The sequence below is a fragment of the Antrostomus carolinensis genome, unplaced genomic scaffold (assembly GCF_000700745.2).
Source record: "Antrostomus carolinensis isolate BGI_N321 unplaced genomic scaffold, ASM70074v2 scaffold7282, whole genome shotgun sequence".
NCBI lineage: Eukaryota > Metazoa > Chordata > Aves > Caprimulgiformes > Caprimulgidae > Antrostomus > Antrostomus carolinensis.
Window position 1 is genome coordinate 22,759 of NW_010301555.1, and position 17,836 is coordinate 40,594.

General features: G+C 47.8%; 2 protein-coding genes across 2 annotated transcripts in view; one reads left to right on the forward strand and one right to left on the reverse strand.

The window, feature by feature from the left end:
- The window catches only part of HID1 (HID1 domain containing), a gene marked incomplete at its 5' end in the record, with an annotated part of 20,884 nt that extends 14,342 nt beyond the window's left edge, over nt 1-6,542 (forward strand). The window contains 6 exons of the mRNA XM_010163503.1: nt 294-346; nt 509-642; nt 3,798-3,878; nt 4,696-4,787; nt 5,112-5,270; nt 5,722-6,542. Coding sequence (XP_010161805.1) covers nt 294-346; nt 509-642; nt 3,798-3,878; nt 4,696-4,787; nt 5,112-5,270; nt 5,722-5,785 — 583 coding nt within the window. The remainder of the gene's footprint in view (nt 1-293; nt 347-508; nt 643-3,797; nt 3,879-4,695; nt 4,788-5,111; nt 5,271-5,721) is intronic.
- A 4,677-nt stretch (nt 6,543-11,219) lies between these two features.
- Nucleotides 11,220-17,163, reverse strand: OTOP3 (otopetrin 3). Its single transcript, XM_010163500.1, is given in 7 exon segments — nt 11,220-11,390; nt 12,139-12,550; nt 12,552-13,065; nt 13,717-13,835; nt 14,718-14,776; nt 15,531-15,667; nt 16,773-17,163. Coding segments are annotated over 7 exon segments (1,803 nt in total).
- Nucleotides 17,164-17,836: the final 673 nt, after the last annotated feature.

The window sequence follows — 17,836 nt, forward strand, 5'->3', positions numbered from 1 at the left end:
CTACTCCAGGTCAGCTTTAGTTTACCTTTGTAACAGGAGAGAGGTTTGTTTTCTCTGTGAGATACGGTGTGGACTCACCCTTTCACTGGGTGTGGGAGAGATTGAGAGTTTACATCTGTGAATAACTTACTGCCTCTCAGTCTCAGTTTCAGATCAGTTTGCCCAAGCTGATCACAAACAAGTCAAAGTAAACTGCCTTGAGTTTCTTTCCTCTCAGACTTTGTGTCCACGTGGCCATTTGTGCTAATCTTGACCTCTTGCCTTCGTTTAACTATGTCCATGTAAACCTGTGTTCCTTTTAAACCAGGGAGCATTTTCCTAGAGACAAACAAACTCCTTTGGGGTGGTGAGATCAAGGCTAGATCTTACTCCTCCTGTTGAAAGGAGAGCGTTCCAGCTGTCAACAGATGCATAGGGTGTCTGTGCTTGGTAGGGCAGAGAAAAAGCTCCCACTTTTAAGCATGTTTAATTCACTCATGTTTCTGAGCTTTTCCTCTTTTGGCCACAGGAATTGACAAGCTCACAGAGAAGTCGCAGGTATCAGAGGATGGGACCATGCGTTCGCTGGAGCCTGAGTCTTCACAGCCTCCCTCAGAGGGTAACCTGCCCTCAGCTGTGAGCGATGGGGAGCCCTGGAGCGGGGTAAGGCCAGGCACTGTGATAGGGAAGGTCTAGGGTGTGAAATGGGGGACTTTGAAGAGGTCTGGTTGGCCCACTGAAGAAAGGCATCATATTAGAGACATGATATGTGCTGGAAATCACTGTGGTTCAGAAGTACTGTTACATCATCTTGGGTGTTTCACGTTTGTGCTGGTGACACAAGAGCTAGGACACTAAAGGAGGCAGCTTCCTCCACCTTGAAAGCTACTGATAGAGCAGCAAGTGCGTCATTGCAAAGGGATGTATTCCTGATTCAGAGGCTTCTGACTGCTGCTTCTTTTTCCTCTCCCTCCTTTTTGGGATGGAGAGCTCTACCAGGATCTTCTGGCGAGTTGGTGTTGTGAAAAATGTGTTCCCATGAGGGCTTGGTTGAGATGCTGCCCTCGGGGAGGTGGCTGCTTGGCCATGTAGATGAGATACAGGCTTTGCAGCCTGTGAACCAAGGCTGTGCTAGGCTCTGGTGGCAATGTCAACCTGTGAATCAAGGCTGTGCTAGGCTCTGGTGGCAATGTCAGCCTGTGAACCAAGGCTGTGCTAGGCTCTGGTGGCAGTGTCAGCCTTCTGGTATTTGCTAGTTTTCCCCATGGAGCGTTCTGAAATTCAGAGCTCTCTTCCAAACTCAGTGGAGCAGTGGTCTTTTATTGTTCTCTGTTAACTCCTCAGTCTATGTCCTTTCCTTCCAGTATCAAAAACCTCCAGGCTGTCTTGTCAGAAGTGCATTACGAGGGCTGTCCTGCTCATCCTCTCCTCCCTCAGCAAGGCCACATAAATACACCTAGTGCTGCCTCACACTCTGCCTGGGCAGAGTTTGCTCTCCACTGAGCCAGTTCATTGCAGTGAGAACATTGCATCCATTTGCACAGGAAGGCACGGCTGCCCTCTGGTGAAAAACATAACTTTCTCAGCTTTTCCTTTCTTAGTTTTCTCTGAAGTAGCCAAATTGACACACCAGCTCTCACCAGATGTGGAGCAAACTGGGCAGGAGGTGATGAGTTGGGATGGGAAGATGCATTTTTATCATGGGCTGCTAAGGACTGTGGTGGTGCTACAAGAATCTTTCAGTCTGTTTTGCTTTTGGCTGAGACAGTACCACAAAATTGGGGTGCAGGTGGGGATGTTTGCAAAGGCATTGCAGCTGAGCAGATCAGGCTGAAGATTCCTATGTTCTACCCTTATGTCCTGATCCTCTCTGCTGGTTCCACTTGCCTGTACGTGCCTGTGGGCCTTTAGTCTCAGACAGACAGCTGCCCATTAGCTGCCCCACCTGGCTCCAGCAATGCTGTTTGCATGTCTGAATGTTTGTGGGGTGGGGGCCAAAAAGCAGCCAGGAGGTGAAGGCACTGGGTGTGGGATAGGCTGTGGGGAGAATCATCACTGCTATCACCTGGTGCTTCAGGTAGCACACACCCGTCTCTGGGGATTGTGGTGTTTCAGTGTCTGAACATTGTCTTCTTTCTGTGCTCCAACCTGGTTCCAACCTACTGAGTTAAGAAAAATTCATAAGAGGTACTGGATAAATTTTAGAACACCCACCCTTATGACTGATTTAATTTCTTTCCTTTATCTGTTGTAATGTTCTCCCCTTATCAGTCATAACCATTTTAAAAGTGTCTCGTGAAATGCTGAACAGCCTTCATACTTCAGTGTAATTCCATCTTACCTCTCCTAAATGTGTCAGCTGGCTGCCAGCGTTTGGATGGCAGCTGTGAGAGGGCAAGGACTGTGGGAGAGTGGGGAGGAAAGAGGAAGAGAGTGGGGTCATCTGAAGGAAATCAGGGGTTTTTATGTTTTTATGAATTTTATTTTTAGAAGCTTGATGAGGACACGGCACTGAAGCTGAACAGGCTGAACAATAAGGTTGTAGCTGCCAACACTGCGAAATAATATTGCTGTTTAGCTTGGAACAAACAAGAATGAACAGAGTTCCTGAATATCCTGGGACCAGGACTTATCCTTCCTGACCTTCCCTGGTACCAGATGAAGGCCCATGGTCAGCAGAATATCTTAAGCACAAAATTAATGATGTTGCCATTAAGTGAGATCTTTGCTGAGAACTTACAGAAGAAAGGTTTTCTTCTTCCAGCAGCCCATGAAACATAATAATGGTCATTACATCTGTCCAGCAGCTGGCTTGAGCTGTTCCCCAGTCAGAAAAGGACTGGTACAGCACTGTCAGCTCCCAGTGGATTGCAGCACAGCTCTGCCCTGAGCCTGCTGTTTCTGGTTGTGAAGGTGACACACGAATGAGGCCGTGCAAGCAGAGGTGCAGGACGGCTGTTGGGAGGAAGTGCTGTTCCCGTTTGTTTCATAGGAAAGTCAGCTCTGGGCTATAGTAATGAATGGTCAAGGTGCACTGCAAAAGGAAAAAGCCTCTCCATTTTTTGCAGAAATTGATAATGATTTTAAAGACTTATTTCCTTCCTTTCCACCATGAATATTTGGAGCTTTCCTTGGCAGACCTGGAAAACCAGCGTGATAGTTATATCTTCAGTATTAGAGAAATTAAAACAGAGTGATGGTGAAAGAATAATAAGAGAGATCTGGATCTTGGACTTCTGACCAGAGCTTTCCAAAAAGTGACTTGTGATGGTGTTCATGTTTGGGTGTATGAATATATCATTCCTTAAGGGGCAGGGGTTGTTAGGTGGGAGTTACTGACAGCCCACCCTTGGAAAAATGCTTGTTAAGATATTCCAGGATGGGCACCAAAAATCCCAGAGATACTCAGTAGACAGCGGTCTGAAAAGCTGTGGCCTTTAGCTGTTTAATCTGTGTGCTAGGAGAAAGCAGCATGCCTGAACAGTCCTTGTCAGTCCTGTTTTAAATCTCCCACTGTGGGTTGTTCCAGCAGAGTGTCAGCAGTGGTGACTGGAGTTGTGACCTTGCCACAGGGTCCTACAACTTAATGCAATCAAATATTGCTGCTCACTGGGTCAAAGCTTATGGTTTCAGTGAATGGAGGTCTGGTGGGTTCGATCTGTTCTAGGGACAGGCTGAGATGTCTTTCCCAGCAGTGCTCTAGAAAAGGTGGAGGGCAAGTCAGTAGAAAATCAGTTGTATTTCTTGCTCTTATGTGATTTGCATTTGTTGTGGTTTTGGTTTGTTTTTTTTCTTTTAAAATAATGTTTGTTTGATAGGAGGCACCACATCCCCGACGGGATCGAAGGCGTCTCTCTAGTGCATCCTCCAGTGGACAGTGGACCCCAACTCCTGACTGGGTAAGGAAATCTGGACAGAGGAGATAAATAATGAGGAAAAGAGTTGTGGCAGAAGTGCTTTCCTTCACCCACACCCTAAAGCAGAGTCTCCTTCAGAGCAGGATGATCTGAGAGCTGCAGCACCTCTCCTATGAGGACAGGCTGAGAGAGTTGGGGCTGTTCAGCCTGGAGAAGAGAAGGCTCCGGGGAGATCTTCTAGTGGCCTCCCAGTACCTGAAGGGGCTACAAGAAAGCTGGGGAAGGACTTTTTATAAGGGCAGTTAATGACAAAACAAGGGGAAATGGCTTGAAACTGAAAGAGGGGAGGTTTAGATTAGATATTAGGAAGAAGTTCTTCACTGTGAGGGTGGTCAGACACTGGAACAGGTTGCCCAAGGAAGTTGTGGATGCCCCCTCCCTGGTAGGGTTCAAGTCCAGGCTGGATGAGGCTCTGAGCAACCTGGTCTAGTGGAAAGTGTCCCTGCTGATGGCAGGGGGGTTGGGACTGGATGATCTTTGAGGTCCCTTCCAACCCAAACCATTCTATGATTTCCCCTTGGGGAATGTCTTTGATTTGTGATCAAAGCTACAGAAGTTTACTACCATCTGCAAGGGAGTATTTTTTGGTTTACCTGTTGTAAACCAATGCCCTGATAGTTTTATTGAGTAACTCATAATTTTAGTGGTCCAAGATTTATTGTATTGCTGTTGTCCACTCAGTTCATCCCTGGCCTTTGTGGTTTGTGTGAACCTCAGTTGTTGTAGAGATAGTGGAGATAACTGTAGAAAAGCTACTAATGCAGTGCACTGATTTCCCTGTGGGCTTTCCTACTTACAGGTGATGTCTTGGAAGTCGAAGCTTCCCCTGCAGACAATCATGCGGCTCTTACAGGTGCTGGTCCCTCAGGTGGAGAAGATCTGCATTGACAAGTAAGTACATTTTTTGGAGGGAAAGGGCTGTGCAGCGTGTAAAGAGCTGTGTGATGTTGGCAGAGTTTGAATTTGGAGGGCCTCTAGGAGAAACCTTGTAAAGTATAATTGAAAGCATCACAGACTCAGCAGAGGAGATGTTATTTTGCTGGCCAAGCTTCTTGTTTGTCTGATCCCTTCTGGACTCTCTCTTTCAGTGAAGAGTGTGTGGTCTTGGTAGCCATGGTCGCTGATTTCAGTTTCTTTAGACTGATACTTTGTGCTGCAGGAGTTTAGGGTGACTATAGGACATGCTAAGGATATTCCTGATCTGTCTCTTTGCAGAGGTCTCACTGATGAATCAGAGATCCTGAAGTTCTTGCAGCATGGCACACTGGTGGGGCTGCTACCTGTCCCTCACCCCATCCTCATTCGCAAGTACCAGGCTAACTCGGGCACTGCCATGTGGTTCCGGACCTACATGTGGGGAGTTATTTATTTGAGGTAAACCAGCTGGGTGCAGTCTAACTTTGTCTTTTCCAAACTTTTGGTGGCCTGTAGAGAGAATTGCATGTGCTTGGCCAGCTCTGGATTGTCTCATATTTACAGGATAGAAAGATGTTGTTCCCTTGGAAGAGACTTAGGAGGAATCACCTGCTCCAAAACTTTGAGTGGGTAACGTGAAGGGAGTTCTGGTAGTTCTGCTTGTTTGGGAACTGGCAGCTTTTCTATTCCCTGCTGCTGCTTAGAGGGGCTGGTGCAGAGGTTTCATGCAAAGCTCTGGTTTTGTGGGATGTTGTAGATATTTAAGGCCCATTGTTTCTCAACCAATACTTTCCTGTTTTGCAAAGTTGAAAGTGTTCTGTGTAGCCAGCTCCTGTAATCTTGGCTGTGAGATTTGATTTCAGTGTACCTGGCCTTAGAGAGTAAAGTGGCTCTTGTTTTTCTCTCTCAGGAATGTGGATCCTCCTATCTGGTATGACACAGATGTGAAGCTGTTTGAAATTCAACGGGTCTAAGAGAGCACTTACCTCTACTAAGAGAAACACACTGGATCTAAGGACTGCTGTGTGCTGCTTTGTCACAGCTATTCCTGCGTTTCACATCCAGCTGAGAGACCAAAAGGACAATCACTTCATTTACCTCCCTGTCATTTAAAGCTTTAACTGGGACCTGCTTGGACATCCCTCCCCACAGCTCATTTCTCTTCCCTCACCCTTCACCATGAACCTTGAATGAAAGATGTCTAAGGGATTGTCCATTGTTGTGGTTGCACTAGAAATCAGACTGTTCTTAGCTCTTCTGTTACTCTTTTGCTCCTGGATGTGGTTTGGAAGCCAATCTGACCCTGTCCTTGCTCTGGTCAGAGTCAGCATTTAATTGAAAAAGATTAGCTGTAAATTGGGTGCAAGGGAGAAGCTGCTATTCCTGCAGGAGATGGGGTTTGGAAACTGCATTTACTTTCATGTGGCTCCATAAAGTTTCCAGGGAATCCCTTCTGGCTGCAGGTGTCTCCCTGGAGTGTCAGTTGCATATTGGTAGGGAAGCCTTTCCCATCCAAATGAAAGGAGAAGTTGCTGAAGGAAAACTTTTGTGTCTCAGTTCTGAATCTCTCTCTACTCCTTTCCTGGAAAGCTGCTTAAGAAGTTTTGTAGTAGCTGGTGCTTTGATGTGGCGTGAGAAGTTTTTCCTTGGCTTCCAGGCCCAGCAGACTCCCCCTTCATGGTGGGCTATTGCAATGGAACCTGTGTCACTTTGGAAAGCCCTGCTTAATCCGTGTGAACACAGAGGGAGGAAGGAACTGGCTCAGTGAGAGCAAGGAGAAGAGATGTGACTGTTAAACTTCTTTTAGTCTTCTCCTGTTGACTGAAAGGACAGTGTCACCTGGGTTTGGAAGGAACCATATCCTTCCAGCTTTGCCTGTCAGGCAAATGCAGGGAGTGGAAGGATCTTTTGCACACTACTGTCTAAGGCAGGGGATTGAGGGAGGCACTCAGGGAAGTTGGAGGAGGAATTTGGAAGTTGTAAGAGGAAAAGCATCTCCATGTTACTAGGGAGTGAAGAGTGCTGAGGCAAAGTTCAGTTCTTCAGGGTGTTTTACTGGTGACCAAGTTATCAGATCTTGAATGTATTGGGTCCCAAGCATGCAAAGTCTGGGAAGCCAGAATTAGAACTGGTGGGAGACCTGCTGTTGCTGGCTTGGTTCAGCTGCATGGGGTTGCACATTGGTAGGTAGAGACATCCTGGGGTTTGAGTCAAATTTTAGGTTTGCTGGGAGGGGTTGGTATCTTAAACCTCTAGACAATGAAATGTGAGGGGTCCTGGCATGAACTGAGGCCTTTCCCTCTCCACCAAAGCTTAGTCCTTGGTGCTCTGATATTCAGGCTCTCGAGGGGATCACTGTCCATGAGCTGTTTGCCACCAGTGAGATCACTCCATGGAAACTGGTACCACATGTTGAAGTAAGGGAACAGGTATGGCACTCACTTCTGTGTCTTGTAACCCTTCCCTAAGTTTTGAAGCTAGAGTGATGGCAACATGACCATCCTCTCCTAGAGAGAGTGTGCTGCTGGCTTGTCAGGTGGTTTCCTCCTTTGGGCACTGGAAGGGGACTGGAGTCCCAGGCCAGTAGAAAGCTGAAATAAAGCCTGGATGGTTTTCTGAAGGATAAGAAATATGAGAAATAGAGAGAGGTTTATTTCCCCATCTCCAACCCACTTTACTATCTAGCACTACTTCCATTCTGACCCCATCTCTGTTCAGATGCCAACAGGATGAGGTCTCTGATTTACTTGGAATCTCTCTTGTATATAAAAATGTGATTTGGTGGGGCCAGGCTCTGATTGTGTGACACTTGCACCTCACAGCTGGAATGGGACATCCTGTGTCCCATGCACTTGCCTCTCCCCTCCCATGGATCTGCTGGTTCTCATGATCTCTTCCATCCTCTCTTTTCTGCTTTGTTTCTATGTAAGTTCCTCTGGAAACTTTTTTGTTTGTTTCTTGGTGTTTGGAGTCTGATCCTTGTTCTGTGGAAATCAACTTGCACTGTAAACTATTTGCTTACTTACAGAGAGAAAGATAAAGATTATCTGAAACATGCAGTTGGTTGCTTATTATTTTTTTTTTCCCAGAGAGAAGTTTATAATCTTGTTTGTCTTGTGCTGGAGTGATTTGTGCTACAGCAAACTGTGTGCTGGCTTCCTCTGCAGAGTGTGGATTTTTTTTTGTAACTAGAAATGAAGGTTTAACTCTGGAAAATGAGCCTGAACTGTGTGTTTTTGGCCATTTTTGTGCTTACAGTGTGAGACACAGTCCAAAGTAACTGCCTCAAGGGGTACAGAAAATTAACTAGATCAGACTGGATTGAGTCTCATGACTTTGTGAACCACGTACTAAAATCTGTGTGCAGTTGAGACCTGCACACACGGGCATGCTGGCCCTGGGAGAGCTCTGGATGTCATTGGTGAATGGCAGATGACAAAGGATGGTGGAGAAGGTGGCGAGATGACAAAGGAGCAGGTGGGCTGCTGACATGTCATGGCTGTGTGAGATTCAGGAGTCACGGCTACCTTGCTTCTCACTAGACTTTCAGATTATTGTACCCAGCCGGGCTGTCAGTCTCGTGAAGGAGCTGAACAGTTTTATGTTCAGTTTTCATGTAAACTACGTTTTTTGTGGTTTTACCCCTGCTGGAGGGAGACACAAATCAGTCCAGAGCTTGAGTCATGTAGAACTAGAACCTTCCAAAGTGAAAGGGCTGAAACCTGGGACCTCACATTTCTCTTTGGCCTGGCAGAGTGTTTTTACTGTGCCCCTTGTTGGATTTCTTACCTTCACCTGCAGTGTTAGAACTGGGTGTTGTTAGGAAAAGATGTAGAGGGCTTTCACCACTTATCTGCTCTGCAGTGACTGTGTGTAAGAGTTGGAGCTGGTGGGCTTCGTTCGTGCTCGTGCTAATCATGTATTCAGGTAGCTCATCCTGTTTATCAGCAAGAAATCATAAGTCAGCTTCACTTTCCATCCCTACTTGTGTGACTTAGTATTTATATCCCGGTGGGAGACCTCAAAAGTCAAGCTTAGTGGAGGCTCAGTAACTTAAACAATGTTTTATTGATTGCACTGCAGATAAAATCCAGGTCATGGGTTTGCCCATGAAGTACATCATTGCTGGTCCCCAGGCTGTCAATAACTAGGAAAAAGGCTTGAGATCCTGAGACCTTGGCATGTGTCTCCTGTAGATCCCTTTGTACAAACTGTGAAATGAGAATAATAATTAACTTGATTGGAGCCTAATTTATTCAGTTGTTATTTCTCATGACATATTTCTGTTGACACAGGCCTAAGTAAAAGCACTTATTGGTCAAAGTTCATGCTCAGGCAATCGTTTTCACTTTTAGTTTCACAGGAGGGTGCTAGCATTGCCTGAAGGCTCAATCCTAAGGAGAGCAGGATGTGTGTGGTCAGGAGTTTCTGGCTCTCCTCACTCTTACTGTCTTGGAGGATTTTGCTTTTCTAGGGGATCACAAAAAAACCCTCATAAATAGGCTCTGATCCTAAGCCCATGTTGCTTCTGGGATTGATTTATAGAGGAACAGAAGCAATAACATAGATACCTTTTGTACCAAGGCTACTTTGGCCTTGGTTAAGAGTCATGAAAGGTTTTGATAGCAAAAAATGGGTTGATTGTATAACAAGGCCTGTCCCTAAATCACATCCCCTCTGAACGCAAGGGTGGTGTAAGTCAACGTCAGTTGATTTTGAGTCTGGGCTTTAGTGGGTGCAAAGCAGATCCAGAGATTTCACAAGATACACACAAACATTCAGTCTCTCTTTATTTCTATTCATCAGGCTCTGGATTTGGGACCCGTAGTCGCAAGCCCCCTTGCTCTCCCCTGTGCTTTCAAAGCAGGTGTCTCCTATGGAACGAGTACTAACGGGTCTTTGATCAGGCACCACCCTGTGCAACCGACTTCCCTTACGCACAGGGCCCCTGGTGAAATGTTTGTGGATGTGCAAAGCAGCAGTGAGGGTTGAACTGTTGGGGTAGGGAGGGATTCTCAGGAGCTTTAGCAGTAGCTCTTGAGCTGGCTCTGTGTGCAAGGGTGGGAGCTTTGCTAGGACACACTGGTGATAACGTCACGCACGAATAGCATCAAGGTCAGCCGTAGTACTTCTCTAGTGCTTCTCTCTCGAGGCTGTGAGTGCCTGTGAGGAGAAATAGTGTTTATTCTCAGTAAGGCAACTGTTGCTCTAGCTTCTGTTTTCGATAGTGCTGAACTGGTGCAAGTCCAAAGGCTTGTGCTGCTCTTCAGTGCTGAGAGCTGCAAGAGCTTGGAGCTTCAGTAGGGCTGGGTCCTTCGGGACTTGCACAAGTTGATGTGCCTGATGTCAGCATCAGGAACGAACAGAAATGCTCAGATGGCTGGAGCACCTCTCTTATGAAGAAAGGTTGAGGGAGCTGGGCTTGTTTAGCTTGGAGAAGAGAAGGCTCCGGGGAGACCTCACTGCAGCCTTCCAGTACCTGAAGGGAGCTTAGAAACAGGAAGGTGAACGACTTTATGTGGGCAGATAGCGATTGAACAAGGGGAAATGGTTTTAAGCTCAGAGAGGGGAGATTGAGGTTGGATATTAGGAGGAAATTTTTCACCCAGAGGGTGGTGAGGCATTGGAACAGGTTGCCCAGAGAAGCTGTGGATGCCCCATCCCTGGAGGCATTCAAGGCCAGGTTGGATGGGGCTCTGGGCAGCCTGATCTAGTGGTTGGCAACCCTGTCCACAGCAGGGGGGTTGGAACTCGATGATCTTTAAGGTCCTTTCCAACCCAAACCATTCTGTGATTCTGTGGAATAGCCCCAGTTCTGACAACTGAAGCAGCTACCAGCGTGTTTTTGAAAATTACACAGAAGCAGTGTGTGTTTGGTTTGTTTCTGAAGGGCTGTGGGTGCGTGTGCTTCTAGTGTAGCTGGTACTGATAGGTCTCTTCTGTGCTGCAGGATGGCGGGTTGGTGAGCAGTGGTGGCACTGGTGGTCCTTAACTATGGACTTTTGAAGTTTTGTGGAGTGTAGGTCGATCTTTGTTGCTTTTGTTGAAGGCTGCTCTTGCATTTTTTTTTTTTATCTGGAAGATTTCAAAAGGAGCTGGTAGAGTCCCACTTGCTGCCATACAGCATCCACTGGCAGACTGCTGGAAAGTACCAGCTTGCATCCTTCCTTAGAGCAGTAAGATATTTGTTTATGGGCTTTGAGTCTGTTTTCTGTGGAGAAAAAATGGTAATATAAACCAACATCCTTTTCTTCTGAAATTCACAGAGATGTTGTGCGAGGAGAAATCAAAGTAGAAACTGGAGAGAGAAACTTGAAAAGCTTCCATGTGCATATCTACTGCTTTTACTGTGTCTTTGTTCAGCATCGTTGCTTCAGCCCAGCCTCTGGAGTAGGGAGTCAGCTTGGTTCAGGCTGTGATGTAGACCTCCAGGAGTCCCCCCACCGAGTGCATTCGGTAGAACACGCTCAGTGGGAGGCCAAAGTTCACGATCGCAAACCAGGTGGAGTAGCCGTAAAATGACTTTTCCAGACCATTCTCGAAGACGGGGTGAGCCCCGAATGTGGGCATGACCCAGAGCTAGAGAGGTGGAAGGAAAAAAGAGCAGAAGTCAGAGGATGACAGACTCTCTCCTACCTGCACTCTGTTCTCAGCAGTGGCTCAAGGGCTTGTTTCATATTCAAGAGTATCAGAGGAGTCTCCCTGCCAGGGAAGAGAAGGAAAATCCCCTAGTCATGCTGCTGACTCCTCTCTCTAAGTCAAATCCTGTCAAATTCCTGGAAATCTAATGATGGCCTCATTCTACCCCAGCCAGCTTCATCTTTCTACAGAATTTCACTGGTTCCTTGGTCAATTTGTTTTCACCGGATTAAGGCTGCAGTGAAGATCCGTGTTGATTTAAGATCCCAGAGCACAGCGTACTTTATTGGGTGAGTTTTAATCCTGAATCCTGGAGACTTATGTTTGCAAAGACTCACTGCTGGTGCCTCATATTTCTCCACCTGTCTCATGAAATTCCCTTAATGAGTTTGATAACTTTTTCAGAAGCTAAGATTTTGGCACGTAAGGATTTACTGGTTATCTCCTTCCTCTACCCAGGAAACCTGGCCATATTTGACTCTTGGGTTAAAAGAGAGACCTTATAATTATGGGAGTGGGGTATTAACAGAAAGAAGTCTTGACTTGCCTCACCAGGAGGTTGAAACTTGGTGGGCAAAGGTTTCTTGTCTGTAATAGTGGCCCAAGAGAAAGACAAGAGGAGTAGGTCTGTGTCACAGGTCATCACGGCTCAGCCAAGCTGTGATGTTGCAGAGAGATCAATACTTACTATGATGTTGCACAAAACCAAGAAGAATGAAATCTCTCTCAATGCTTTTCTCTTCCAGTTCAGGTGAGAGTAGCTGTGGATATAGGACAGCGAAACTTTCCGGATCTCCTGTCCCAGCTCCAGCATGCTCATTCGTCTCTGGTCGTAGGCTTCATGATTCTGCTCTTCTTTAATTTCTTCATCTTTGCCAGGAGAGATTTGAATGGGCTCCTGTTTGCTGCTCGTTGTGGTTTCTTCTTCACCAGGCAGTTCTGAAGACACTACATGCTGCCCAGCGTGGCCTCGGTGTCTGACCTCAGTTGCTGCTACAAAGGGCTGCCGGTGAAGCCCATCAATAATGAAGACATTTTGGGTGATGTTCTGAAAGATGAGGAGGACAGCATAGGACAGGATGAGACTGTTCAGCAAAAAAATCAGTGGCCACAATGGCAACAATGGAGAAATAGGACATGGCGATTTGGCCGAGGGCTGCCCCCATCAACAGTATCACATCCAGGCTGCGGGTTGGGTTTTTCACTGTGTCCAGCTCCTTTTTTTCCAAGGCGTGGATGATTGTCCCAATCACTGCGACCACACTCATCAGGGGCAGGAGCACAATGTAGTAGGAATAATACATCACAAAGACCTGGTGGTTTGGGGCTGAGCCAGTGGCCTGGATCTGGTACATCATGAAGATACAGATCCCGATGATTATGGCAGTGGTGCCCAGCAGTGGCCCAAAGACCACCCCTTGGAACTTGAACTTGGGCTTGATGTGAGGGACGTGATGGTGGCTGATGCGTCTCCCCACGTTCTTCCACATGACGTACAGCACGGAGCAGCAGACGAGGCAGTACTCAGTGTTGAAGGGGTAGAGCAAGACGTAGCCCTTCTGGAAGACTTTGCAGATGGTTGTGTTTGGACATGTGCATGAGGTAGTCTCATTGCCTGGAGCATGAGAAGAAGAAGGCAACAATTAAGAGGGAGATGGCCTGGATTTCATGGCTATCTATGGGAGTTTCTTGTATGCAGGTGCACAACATCTGTCCCTGTATCTCAGAAACGGGGATCAGTAGGAAGTTAAGTGATTACCACTCGCTCCTCAAGGCTGTGAGGATTCAGAATAAGGGTTTAGCAATTGTCTTTTTCCAAATACATAGTGCTCCTTCTGGTCAACACCACAGGTGCTGGATGAGAGGGACACCCCTTCCTTCACAGCCAAGCGACCTGTGTCTCTACCCCTAGTTTCCCCTTTCTCCCCCCATATCCCGAGAAAGAAAAGCACACCAATTATGTGAGTCTGTTCTAGTCTGCCAATCTTTTGCTTGCAGTTGACAGGTAAATGTGAGCAAAACCACTAATTTATGGTGGGCTTTTCCTTTCCTAGCCCTCAGTTTCATATCAGGTCCTCCCCCTCCATGTGAAGATCTCCTCCCCTTGCAGCCCATCTCCTCAAGACAACCTCCAATAACAGGGAAGTTGCAGTATTTGGGAAAACTGGTTGTGATATCTGAATCACTGAGATCAAGAACTGTTGTCCCCCCAGAGGTCACCTATGTCAGCCTCACACAAGTAGGGATAATGGAAAAGGAGCCTTGCCTGCAAATCGCCGCTCCACCTCCCGCAGCTGAGACTCAATCTCCATGTGAATGGTGTCGTTGGTCACGGCCAAGAGCCAGAGGAGGAGGTTGGTGGCTATGATCAGCATCAGCCCACACCTGGGAGAAGAGAAAGGCACTTTACAGTCTCTTGCCTGTGGAGATTGTTTACAACCCATGTGTCCACCTGCCAGGTGGTGCTGCCCTTTGCTCCTCGCTTCCCCGCTCGTGGATGTACACAAACAGTATGTTTGTGCCTGTGCTGTGCAGGGACATTGGCACCTGACTTTGCAGACACAAATATGGCCAAGTACCTTCACAAAGGAGAATGGCATGCAATGCCAGGCTTGCTGGTGACCCTGGCCTAGGTCTGGGTGCAGTTGAGGGAAGGAAGGCTGAGCCATCTCCCAGTGAGAAGAATGGGGAGGCCACCCCACCTCATCCTCCAGTCAATGAACTGGTCCCAGAGCCGTGCAGTGGGAAGGTGTTTGGGATTAGGAGGAAGCAACAAGCTTTGCAGTAGTCCAAGGCAGAAGGGAAAACTGAAGGGAGCTGGTGAGCCCAGGTCAATGGAAGGGGGATGGGTCTGGTCAGGTCATAGCTCAGTTCTTGTGTGGTGCAGAACACGGAGAGTCTGTGCAAGATCAGGTGAAGACTAAAGATTTAAACTAAGTGTAGATTGAGGTTAGATATTAGGAGGAAATTTTTCATCCAGAGGATGGTGAGACGCTGGCCCAGGTTGCTCAGAGAAGCTGTGGATGCCCCATCCCTGGAGGCATTCAAGGCCAGGTTGGATGGGGCTCTGGGCAGCCTGATCTAGTGGTTGGCAACCCTGTCCACAGCAGGGGGGTTGGAACTGGATGTTCTTTAAGGTCCCTTCCAAACTAAACCATTCTAGGATTTTATGAAGACAATTCTATCAGGATTAAGGGCAATGATAAGCAGACAGAAAGAAAGAGTTTCTTCAGAGGAGTAGAAGGCATTTTTCCCCCCTCTTTGTACCTGGTGAGGTTGTGCTGGACTTGAATGCAGTCCTTAGAGTGGTGCCACAAGAAAAAAGCCTGCAAATAGATAAAAGCAGTGACATGAGCAGGGGGACGCTGGCAGGCTGCTGCACACACAGGGGAAAGGGACAGGCAGCAGGAAGGTACGTGTCCAAGCAGGAGCAAACCTGCCTCTGTGTGAGCAGTGCAGGGACACGTGTGTGTACGTGCTCCTGGGTGTTGAGACATGTGCTGGCATCCTTAGGTGACCGCAGCGTGTGTGTGCCTGCACCTCATGCCAAAGGATCTGCTTTTCTCTGCCCTCTGTCTACGTGGGTATTTGCTGCCGAGATGGGAGCTGGTTTACTTTTCAAACATGGTTTTGGGTGTAGAAAGAAGAGGGCTGGTGTCGGAGCAACCAGTTTGCAAATGGTGTGAGATACTTTTGTGAGCAGAGGATTTTGTTGGGAGGGTGCATTAGCACATAGAGAGCGGCTGGGTCTCAGGTGTCTCGCTGGCAAAATCTGAAATTTCCTCTCCTCTCTCCCTACTTTGATGCTTCAAAACAAACTCTTTTGCATCCTCCAGCACGTCAGGTATTGCTAGAAGGATTTCTGTCTAAATCTTACTGCTTTGTCTCTCAGTCTGGCACATCAGGCGTGTGAGTGGGTGGTATTTGAAATGACGTGTGATACCCGAGTGCCTGAAATACTCATGAGAATGTCTCAAATGCAGCTACTTTTCCAAATCTCCCCACTTCCCTGCACCCCTTGAGCTCCCAGGAATGGGACAGAGAGAACAAGCGAGTTTCCAGAAGGGCAACATGCAGTACCTGGGTGCAAATAAAGAGGATTTCAATGCTGGGGAACACAATTTCCACCCTGGATTTGCAGTGGACGAGAACTGTGCTGTAGCCAATCTGAAACACGTTCAGGAGGATGCTGAAACTGCCGAACAGCAGCACGGACCCTGGACAAACAGCAAAAGCACCAGTAAATAAACAAAGATATGTCTGTGGAGCATCTGAGCCCGGCTGGGGGCTGGAAACCTCGTGCCTCTTGGATTTGGGTGGAGCTGGAGGCCTTTGTATTTGGAAGTCTCATAATTTGGGGAGAAGGGGGCAAAGGGGAGCCCAATTCCTGAACTTGGTCGTGTGCTTCGGCTGGTTTAAGGTGTTGAGACAATGCAAGGTATTTTCTTGTGCTTGGATACAAGGTGGGAACAGGGTTTTTGGCCTTTTCTGTGCAATCTGGAGTGTCAGAGGTGAGCTAATGGCAGGTGATGATTTCTGCCTTGTAGAGAAAACCTGAGATGAGCGCAGGTCTGCTGAGGCTTTGGCAGCACCAATCTGCAGAGGTTAGGACTCACTAATTGTTTCTCCCTTTCACTTTTGACACCTCTCAGCAGCTTTAGGTGCTCAAGTACCTCACAGCTTTCTTCCCTTTCATTCTCTGTGCTTAGTTAACAAGATGGTGTGCTAATTAGAAATTCCATAAATAGACCAGAGGGCGGCTGTTTGGAGAAGTGTCATTTCACAAAGTGGGCCAACTATTGATGGGAAATCTCCCAGGAAAGTCAGGGTGTCACTGGCATGTGACTCACTGCCCAGGAATCTTCCCTTGGAAACAGGACTGCAGCGATGTTAAACAAGGACGAGGGTGGCATGGAGCTGCTGATGCCTTTGGAGGGTAAACACGGTGGTTCTCCTCTCACTTTGCAAAGTGGTCCTGCCCAAAACCTTTCCTACGTCCCTCCCACCATGCTGGGCTGTGGGTGGGAGATGCCTGGGTTGTGCTTTGGGAAGGGACCACAGAACAAAGTTGGACTGGAAGCTGAAGGGAAGCCAAGTTCAAGACTTTCCAGGCTGCTTTAGTTCCTCTCTGTGTCATCCTCCATGCCCCTGTCTCCCCCAGCCTCACCCCACAAGCTGACAGGACACTGGGTGACTCCCAATGTCCTAACTCCATCTCCTGTGCCTTCTAGCTCTTTTAGTAGTAGGGGAAGAATTTCTTTATCTTCCAAGCACTGGGAAGAAGGGGAAAGGCATGAGATGATAAATAAAAGCAGAACTTACCCCTAATCCAGATTGGGCCAGCGTGGGGATCCCGGTGCAGCACGGCGTGCGGCTGCCGACTGGTGCCCAGCAGGTAGTAGGTGATCCAGCACAGGCACAGGACCTTGAGGATGGAGAGCAGCACCCAGACGTCTGCCAATGTGATGGCTACGTGGTTGAAAATCACACTGCTGATGAAGGCGCTGCCCAGAAACACGACGTTCATGGCCAGCAGCCCTGAGAAGAGCTGCCCAGCTTTCTGAGCTTGCATGTGGCTCTGCTGCAGTGAAGAGCAGTGACGGTACAGCCAGAACTTCTCATAGTGGATCATGGAGGTGTCTGGTGGGACTGAGGTTGACCTGCTCTTGCAGTGATGGCAGGGCTTTTGCTTTGAGACTTTGACACCGGACATGGCTCATCTGCTTGGGGAGGGGGTCACCTGGAATGGTGAACAAAGGGGAGGTTAAAAGCAGAAAGGATGGGGGGGGGGCATGCTGATATGTGCTCTGTTGTGAAAGCTGCCTGTGTGGTGGTGACCTCCCTTGCTTGCTTTGCAGCATCTCCTCCCTCTCCAGAAGCTGGAGAGATTGGTGTTTAGCCCAGGTTAGGCATTAGATTTCCCTGTTGGACAGAGTCATTGTGGGGCTCTGGGAAAAGACCCTTCTGCCAAAAGCTGTCCAGGGTCACCTGCGTTAAAGTGGGTATGTGATGTCTCTGCCCTGCCCCACCAGTACTTGGAGCTGTGGGGACCAGAGGTGACCAAACCGTTCCCATCCTCACCTTTCACCTTCTCTGTGTACAGCCCTGGATTCAGGTTTCCTCCTTTCCCTTTGTTGCTGTAAGGATTAGGTAGAAATACAGAGCAAGCTCAGACCTGCTGTAAAATTCAGAGCTGGTTGATGGGCCCAACCTCTTCTCTGTGTTTTCGGGCTGTGAGAGTTACACCACACTCCTCCTGTGGTTGCACAAATTGTGGTAGAGCTGGAGAGAATAAAATAAGGTCTGTAAGTTTTGATCCAAGCTGCTGGGAGAAGATCCAACTTCTCACCCAGGAGGGCTGAGAATGGGACAGAGTTAACACCTGG